Raw genomic sequence first — 9,522 nt, 5'->3', positions numbered from 1 at the left:
CTCCTCAGCTTCTTTTGTCTGGCCTTTATCATGCGCTCCGAGTCCCTGGCCCTACATCGCCGCTACCTCCGTTGTTAGGCCAGCGTTGGGGTGGAAGTCGACAGATCTCCGTGGCCCGTACGCCATGAAAAGCCCTCTCATTAACTCTGCAGAGAGAGAGAGACTCGATTGCTGAGCTCCGGAGCCCTTACTGCTGAGAACAGCCTTTCCCCGCTCGCATTGATTTCTCCGGCCCTTTCAGCCCTCGCTCCCCCTTTCTCCCGCTCCGTCCAGGCCAGCTCAGCACACACACTCCTCCTCACTGAATCATCTGAATATCATAATACAGCCCATGATGAATGCTAACTAGACAGCAGCTCCCGCTTTGATTAATGAAGATACCGTGCTGGTTCACAACAGTAGACCTGGCGCCTCACAGCCCAAACCGCAGATAACTGTTCAGTGGGTATTAATCATGGTTAACCAGGCAGCAGATTCTTACAGGACAAATGAAGTAGCTTACTGTGGACTTACAGGTACAATAAGACCACCTACACACACATCCCCGCACAAACACATATGTATATCCGTATAGCGAAAGGACTACATAAAGCACAAGGTGAGCTTTTGAGGCAGGTTTAATTACACTTTGGTCCAGTTTTGATGGTCTCTGCATAAAAGAGAAGGCTGACGGCCTGTTCTCATTCTGTAGACTAACACAGTTATTCTTTCATTTTGTTTGCAGCATTCAAACATTTCATTAATCTTTATTACATCAATACTTCTATGGCTGCATGTTTTTTTTCATTGTCAGGGAAACAAATCTCAAACATTCTCTGAAATAATATGCATTCTATTAGCATTTGCAAGTAAAAACCCAGAAGCAATGAAAGACAAATGAAGCTGAGATGAGGTTGAAGGCGGGGAACACAACGGTTGGCAGCAGTCCGACAACAACATCAGCTCAGAGCTCAAAGAAGCTACAGCTGCACCCAAATACAATCCAGAGCAGTCTGGTTGGAAGCGGTTCTTATGGACCTCCAATGTGGAAACAAAGCCAAGCAACTCACCAGTGCACAGAAAGGCAGAAGGTTTGTTTCCAGAGAGCCAATGAAACACTCCAAAGATGACTGTCTGCTGGTGACAGTGAAGCCTGGTGGAGGTTTCATGCAGGCTTGGGCTGACAATAAGTCCAAAACACACAGCCAGAATCCTAAGAAACTACCTTCAGCCAGAAGAACAAGGAGTCCTGTAACAGGTGATCGGGCCCACAGAGCTCTGATCTGAACACCGTGGGGTGTTTGGGATCACATGAAGACACAATGAGACAGATCGGCTGCTGACAGCATGGATGCCTGGAACAAGCCACCTGTCAAGGACCTTGAAAAACTGCAAGTTTACTGAGTTTAACTGATGCTATTTTAGCTTTCATTTTTACAATTCTCCTTTTAGTTTCCTACACGTTTTTAATGTGCTCAGTAAATATGATGTATTTGCTGCATTTGCTTGCAATTTTTTTTACTCGTTTACTTGTAACTTTGACAAAACTCTATTGAAAGTGCAAGAAATTAACCGAGTCCATGATAGTAGGTTTGGCTTTAGAAATTGCAGATGATCTCTTGTTAGAGAACACAACAAATCTTTTCTTTAACAAAATATAAATAATTTAAAAAAAAAAAAAAAAAAAAAAAAAACAGTGATCACAGTATGTTTTTTGGCACAGAGTGTTTTAATGGGCAACACTGACATTTTACCTTTCAACAAAAAGAGGCAAAAAACACAAAATTGCATTCTTAACGCTGCTACCACGTGTTAGCAGGATTTATTTTATAACTGAATATACAAGTGACTGAATCGTTAAGACATGTCTGCAAACAGTTCTTTCTTAATAAATTTACCACATGAACAGCTTTATAAAATGATTTCTAATTAGTAAGCTACCACCTGTGTGCACTTCTATTCTGTAGTGTAAATTGAGTTTTTTATTATTTTATACACTGCAACATTACAGTAAACACCCAGTCCCCTCACCATGTGTACAGTGATCAACCAAACTTACAAGAGACTAACAATACTGGTCCAAAATAAAATGAAATAAAACAATAATCACTAACAGACCTCAAACACAGCTTTACAGTGCATTAAAAAAAAAAAAAAAAAAAAGCACAGCAAGATTTTTTATTTACTCTTTCTAGCAACTTCTCTGTCTAGTTCCTCAGTTCGGCTCCTCTGGTTCCATAGTTCTGAACTTTCAGCTTAGTAAAGGCCTATATGGAGCATCCCCCATGTTGTCTTAGATTTAGTAAACCACATTACTTGTTTTTTTGTTTGTTTTTAAATAAACCCAGTAATGTGATTGTATTTGCAAGATTTTTGGATATTTTATCACCCAACAACAGAAAATATAATGTTTTTAGGAGTCCTGTATTTGCTGCTGGAAAAGTTCTTGTTATGACCTAAAACTTGGCTGGTATTTTGCAGTAAATTACAAGATGTTGACAACAATCCAATTTGGTAGTAAAGGAGAATGGAGTAGTAGTAATAAATCCGAGTTACTCACTCATTAAAAGAAGAAAAAACTATCAAAAAAATGTATGTATTAGGTCAGAAGTACATAATCTGGCACCAGTGTTACTCAAAAGATTAACTAACATTCTTCAGTTGGATTCTTCATGACTTTGAACAGCTATAAGTTAAAGATCCAAATGGTAATCAGGAAATAGTCATTAAATGAATATGTTACATTTTAGATCAATTCTATTTTTACCAGCAGTGTTCAGCTGCAAGTATTCAGTGTTCTGTGGAAATTAGATCAAAAATATTAACTTGTGAAACACAACGTTCCCAAATACAACATCTTTCATTTACCTGCCAAGGATTTCTGGCTGGATCATTGCTCTGTTCAGTACCAGCACACTGTAATGGGGTTACGATCTGGTTCTTTGTGTCTGATGTTAAAATACGCTGACACTGGCATGGATGTGAGATCAGGGCTCACAGTGTGGATATGTTTCATGTTGTCTGCATCATAGAAGGAGAGTTTCTTGGATGAACAGTTTAGGTAAACTCCAATCTTTCGAGGTCTGCCTTCAAATACTAGTGGTAGACCCACAGTTTGATGAAAGGCGTAATATTTTTTCCCATCATACCTCAGGCTATTATCTTTTAGCCCCAGCTCCCAGTAGTCTCTGCTTCCAACCTCTACCTCCCAGTAATGCTGCCCTGAAGTAAACTCAGTGACACTGGATGCATAGTTTGTGCGAGAGGAAGGCAAGGAGGAAATGTTCTCACTCTGCCCAGCGAATTTGGGGGGGGCGGCAAATAAACCCATATCACGAGGTTTGGCTTGATATGATGATGAACCTAAGACAACAGGGGAAGGTGTGGTGTTGAGTCCTGTCAGGACATCAAAAGCTGATTGTCCAAATTTAGAAAATAAATCCGCTTGGTTGCTTTGGGGAGCAGAAAACAAACTCCGACCATCATCAGACACAGATAAAACTGTACTGTTGCTTCTGAGTGAGAGCTGCTCTGCTCTGGGCTGGATCACCTGAAGCATCTCCTTCCACATGAAGAACTGCAGGTGACTTTCATAAGGGCCCAAAGAGAGAGAAGTGTTCACCAATTGAAGCTCTTTCGCTCTGGGCTTGAACAAATCTTCTGTGGTCATCATACTTTTGCCTTCAGTCCAGCTCTTTAAAAACTTCTCTGAGTCTGAGATCTCCAAAATAGAGGCTGTTTTTAATTCCATCTCTTTCCTCTCAGACAAAGCTGTTTCTATGGCCTTTAAGCTGTGACTCATCTTCTCTATACCATCTTCCTCTTTGTGTTTCAGCTCATTCTTTATCTCATCTTCTCTCCTCTGCAGGAACTGGTGCATCTCCTCAAACTGTCTTCTGATTTGGGTCTTCAGCTGCTCAGACTTCTCTTTGGTTTTTGTTATTTCTTCCCTCTGTGTGTTGGCCAGGCTTTCTATAGCATGGATATCATCTAACACATCTTGCACAGACGTCTCCAAGTCCTTCCTCAGCGATGTAGCTGCCTCTTTGATTGGTTTAAACTTGTGTCCTTCATGCCTCTCCCCATCTCTGCATATGATGCAAGCCAACTGCTGCTCTGTGACGCAGAATAACTTCAGCTTTTCCTCATGTTCAGGGCACAAGTCATGAAACTGTAAAGAAATTAATGTGTGCATTAATAAATAGTATAGCTAAATATATATATTTTTTTCTTTCTTTCAACAGTACACAGTTCCAGAGCTGGATGCTTCAGATGTGTGGTTGTTGTCTCCATCTGTGGGATGCTGCTGTGCCCTTCCTCCAGCCCACTGCTTCCTGCTGCCCATTTCCACCAATCTACTCTGCATTGCCCTTACTATACTTGACATGCTCATCTAAATATTTTTGAATTTATAGTATATTTAATGCCAGAGCCGTACACCATAGCAGTAAACTATAATCAGTTTCCATGTCAGTTGTACTTTGCATGTATCATCTGTCTTATCATGCATCTATCAAATTGTGTGTGTTTTATGTTCCTTGTCCTTGCATGACACAAGGTACATGTCCACTTCCTGCTTTTTCTTTACATGTCAGCGCACCGGCGGGCCCCAACATTGTTACATGACAACTTTCTGCTTGACAGTCTGGCAGATGCGTCGGACACGGCATTCTCTAAACGTTCTTTTATTTCGAAAACACTTCAGGAAGAAGTAATTCTGAAAGCATCTGAGACTAAAAATAACCCGTGCAGTTGCTGAATCTGTCCTCGTTTTAGTTCACCTACGGCTAGTTTAGAAATTTGACCAAAGTTTGGCAATGCATCAGATCTCTGCAGGCTGCATCGAATTTGCATGAAATAGAAATCAAGTCTACTTTATTTGAATGAGCTGCAGGGTAAACACACCGGATCGCAGCTCCAAAGGCACTGCAACTGGACCAGCATGCTTTCAGAAAACTTTTAGCTTAAGCGTTTTCAAAATAATAATAATAATAATGGATTAGATTTATATAGCGCTTTTCTAGACACTCATTCACTCACATTGTCACTCTGATGGTGGTAAACTACATTTGCAGCAACAGCTGCCCTGGGGCAGACTGACGGAAGCGTGGCTGCCAATCCGCCCCTCCGACCACCACCAACATTCACACGTATTCATACACCAGTGTGAGTAGCCGCAATGGAAGAAAGGTGGGTAAAGTGTCTTGCCCATGGACACAACAGCACATGACTAGGACAGAGCAGGAATCGAACCGCCGACCCTTCGATCATTGCAGAAAGTTTGCTGCCATGTTGGTCTAACGCATCTACTGGACCGTAGGACTGTCAAGCAGAAAGCGCTGTCATGTCATGTGACCAGAAGTGACGCTAGTGACCGGCCACCATCAGTGTTGCCAACTTGGTGGCTTTCTCGCTAAATCTGGCGACTTTCCAAGTCCTCCTGGCGACTTTTTCTTTTGTCAAAAGCGACTAGCAACTTTTTCTGGTGTTTTGGAGACTCTGACATGAAAGCTCGGATCGTTTTGCAGTTACTGTCCTCAACGAGCAGCAGGTGCTGCTGTGAGCTCCTCCCCTTCACAAAGCACAGGCGGTCAGTCTGTAACCCTGCAGCATCCCACTGTCTGATTAGAGGAGACCCACATCGCTCTGCGGCCAGACAGCAACATGAATCGCGCATGCGCAAAGTCGCTGCAGATCCCGTCCTGGCTTACAGAGCGGGATATAAATGAAAATGTTTCTTCACTGTCATACTAAAATAAATCACTGCATTTGACTCACACAGCCTCTTGTTCAAAAACATATTTTGGGTGTTTTATACTCACTTTTTGTCTCTCCTACGACGTTGATTACAATTACATGCAACCTGGAAAATATGCTAATTAGGCGATGACAGCATTTAGCGACTTCTAGCGACTTTTAGGACAGCCAATAGCTACTTTCCTTACTGAGGAGTTGGCAGCACTGGCCACCATGCGGAGGATTTTCAGATGCGGCGCGTTTACATGCAGAAAGAAAAATGTGCCCTTGCATTTCCTCAAACGCTGCTCATGTTCATCCCAACCCTCACACCCCAGCAATGATTTAAATGTGTCCAAACAAAACCGAATGTAAACTGTCAGGAAATAATGACCCACTCTGTCTACCAGATGCTGAGGCTCATTTGTCTGCTCATTCTCTGTTTGCTTGTTTTCCAGGAATTCCACTGTTACAAACTCACTCATGTGCAGCATTTACATCACTTGACTACATGTTCAAATACAAAGAGTGGCACAGCTTTGTGGCTGTCACCTTACCTCTGCTTTCTCACTCCCACCCTCTTCCTTCATCTTCTCCGCTTCTCTGACCTTCTCAGCGAGGTTTTTCAGAACAACGCTGGTCGGGAGACACTTGGCTTCTGTTGAAAGAGCTTCCCGACACTGTGGACAGCTGTGGACTTCTATGACACACTGTCTGCAGAAAGAGTGTCCACAGGGCAGAGTCACTGGATCCGTGAAGATGCTCAGACAAACAGAGCAGGTCAGATCTTCGGAACACTGAACATACGCCATGTCTCACCCTGTCTCGCTCTGCCAGGTGCGTCTCATTTTAAATTTGACTTTCCCGGAAATGCCACACCCCGTGGATGGAGAAGGGTGTGTCTGCAGCTGGAGGATGCTCTGACAGGGCTGCTTCCTGTAGGACTCAGGTGTTTGTGTTTCCTGTTGAGTTGATGCCGAACGTAGTAGCAGCATTTATCTCCGTGATGGAAGATTGCCACGACATGAGTACTCGTTTTATTAGTTTAAGGTCTTATTTCTTTAACCTTATAGACATTTCTGCTGTTTTCATTTGTGCAGCAAAGCTGTTGTTAACTTGCTAAACTGAGAAACAAACTATGCTTGAACTGGTCAATAAACAGTGGAAACGACCACTTTTATAGAGTGACAGCTGCTGTAAACCCAGTTTAGCTTTTTTGTTGATTTGTTTAATTGAGTCATAGCCAGATTTTGTCAGCCCAGCTCAGAGATGATGACAATAAACTACAGCCAGCATATTAAATAATACTTTATCAGATGATTGAAACATGAAATGATCTGTCTGTAAACTACATTAAGCAGCAACAACCTTTGAATGTTTAATACTAATAGTTTAACAGTTTTAATGATGTTAATAAAGTTGCAGGTATCTGAACTGGTCCCAGTTTAAATCAGAGGTGTATTAATGCTGGAGTTGCTGTTGTTTATGTGGTCCATAAAGGTTCTTGGTAAACTATGACACTGAACCTTTATGGACCTCATTCAATAGTTATTCCAAGTCCAGATGTCTGCTGCGAAAAAGGTTAAACAGTGAAAGAACATTTTGCTCATAGTTAATCTTCTCATTATCGCATTTTTTGTGATGTTGAGATCTGTTACAGCAAACACTTTCCATTGTCACAAACCAGGGGTTTGAATTCCAGTTTACACAAAGAAGAAACTGCCCTCTCCAAATGCTTCATAATTCTTCTTTCCACTGTCACACTGTTTTCAGATGGACATGCCTTTGATCTAGAAGTGGTTTTGTCTTCTTCTCCTGCAGCGTTTCCAAACAGAGAAGTACGACAACCTGAAACAGATTGTGTATATTCATTTTAGTGGCAAGTTAGGGGTTGACTTCCACTTCTACAAACTGATAACACACTATCAGTACCGCGTCAACAGAACATCCGGTAACTACATGAAGTTCATCAGACAGTGGATCGCAGTCTTTGTTGACAGTATTTATGCATGTCAGTTTGTTCACCAATGCATTAGCTTTTTCCTCATTCAGTCTCTTAGATGAATGTTGTTGTTTAAAAGGCATGACCAGATGTTTGCTTTTTGGACTGATGAAGCCAGATGCTTGCTCCTGGGAACCTTTAAACCAGTTTCCAAAGAGCCAAGACAAAGAGCCATTACTCAGGAAGTTCTCCTCCACATGCAGACTGTCACTGACTGCTGGACTGCATTGTCCAATCAAAGGGAGTTGACAGCATTTGATAGTACTTTGAAAATGTTCCTGTTTTCTCATCATTGCAGAGTGAGTCAGAAGTGATTCACTTAGGGCCTTTGTTAGTAATATTATCAGTGGACAGAACATTTTGTGTCTGTGTTTTCAAAGAATGCCTGAGTTCCAGAAAATAGTTGTTTCTGTACCTAAATAAATAGCACTTTTCATGGCACTACTTGTGTATGTACCTGTCTAATATGGCTTGTTCTGCTGTAAAATGGTTTATGTAAACTACATTATTTAAAAATGAACCATTTTCTTTTGGTAGGCCATCATATACGGTCTGTATGTTCAGGAAAACCTGTCCTTACAGGAGGCTGAGCAGCTCTGTGATCCGGTTTACCATCGAAGGTATGGGTAAAAGATGTATTTTTTTTTTAATTTACACAATGCCTTAAAATGTGTGTTGTTTGTTTTTTTTTTAACAATCTACTAGTTGTCACCTTAATTAAGGAGTACCAGTGTTAGTGAATGCACCCTTTTAAAGTGTTCCCAGTATTTCTGTGAACCCTGCAGTGATAATGTTGTCTGTCTACTATTTCATTGAAGTGGAGGGATTTTGTACAGAGCTGGAAAAAGAGTTGAGGAAAGAGGGAAGACAGTTCATTTGGGAGGTGGTGCTCACTTAAGACAAGAGTATAGTGGCATTAAATTTTAAAATAAAAATATATTTATCAAGATTTTAAAAAAGTGAAATATTACACATGTTAATGTCTGTGTGTCTCTATCAGGAGGTAATAAGATCAAAGATTTCACAGCGGGAGTCAGAGAGCTAATTTACCCGAGTGTGTTTAGCTTTTATGTTTATTTCATGTTATTGTATAAAACAAACATGTATCTGCCTCCAGAGTTGTCCTTGTGTTTCTCCTCTTTCCAACCTCTCAGACTGTGCTGTTTGACATCTAGACACCACAAAGGCCATTACAGATGATTCAGTTATTATTTTACCTGATGATTGCATAATTTGTCCAAATGCTAGTCTTAGCAACCAAATTGTGATATTGTAATATGTACTATTTGGGTGAATTAAACCTTAAAAATCTTAGCTAGGCTATAAAGTAGTACATTGTGTGAAATACTCGGCATGGTCCTAAATGTGCAGCTTCCTACTCTGTAGACAGATTTACTGGGGTCAAAATGAAAGTGGAACACTCCTTGAATAAATGCTGAAAATTCTAAGTATATTCTGAGTGAAGCTGTCCTTTACAACCATAACTTGTGCATTTAAATAGTAAATTATGCACTTTAGTGATCATCTACTGTAGTAGTTATTGTGTGGATCACTTACTACAGGAGCCACAGCAAAGCCACAGGGCCAGATAATGACCCTAAATAACCTTTTAGATTGAAAAATCACCTCTACACACTGGCAAAGTACTGTTTGTGTCGATTATTTAATGAAATAAAATATCTTTACAATCATTCTGACTCCAAATTTTGTTGTTGTAATAGTTCCCTCTAGTGGTCAGAGGCTGAAACTGCTGCTGGGATTCAGTTGAGTCAATTTATTGGTAAATAAGCAGTAAGAGAAAATAA

The 9,522-nt window shown here is 40.9% G+C and overlaps 1 protein-coding gene across 1 annotated transcript; it reads right to left on the bottom strand.

The window, feature by feature from the left end:
• Positions 1–1,700: 1,700 nt before the first annotated feature.
• On the bottom strand, positions 1,701–6,527 carry LOC111584288 (nuclear factor 7, ovary-like). The gene is made up of 2 exons (XM_023293425.2): positions 6,273–6,527; positions 1,701–4,150 (listed from the first exon to the last, which is right to left on the bottom strand). The coding sequence occupies exons 1-2, from the start codon at positions 6,525–6,527 to the stop codon at positions 2,882–2,884; spliced, it is 1,524 nt and encodes a 507-aa protein (XP_023149193.2). The 3' UTR covers positions 1,701–2,881.
• Positions 6,528–9,522: the final 2,995 nt, after the last annotated feature.

The sequence above is a fragment of the Amphiprion ocellaris genome, chromosome 8, assembly GCF_022539595.1.
Source record: "Amphiprion ocellaris isolate individual 3 ecotype Okinawa chromosome 8, ASM2253959v1, whole genome shotgun sequence".
NCBI classification, from domain to species: Eukaryota; Metazoa; Chordata; class Actinopteri; family Pomacentridae; genus Amphiprion; species Amphiprion ocellaris.
The sequence above is the reverse complement of the archived record's forward strand: the minus strand, read 5'-3'. Positions and strand labels throughout refer to the sequence as shown.

What these genes read in the sequence shown, in the direction of transcription:
- LOC111584288 (XM_023293425.2), bottom strand. Translation starts at nt 6,527, where the DNA reads ATGGCGTATGTTCAGTGTTCCGAAGATCTGACCTGCTCTGTTTGTCTG. An exon ending in GTGGGAGTGAGAAAGCAGAG is followed by an intron (nt 4,151 to 6,272) that starts GTAAGGTGACAG and finishes ATTTCTTTACAG; the next exon opens with TTTCATGACTTGTGCCCTGA.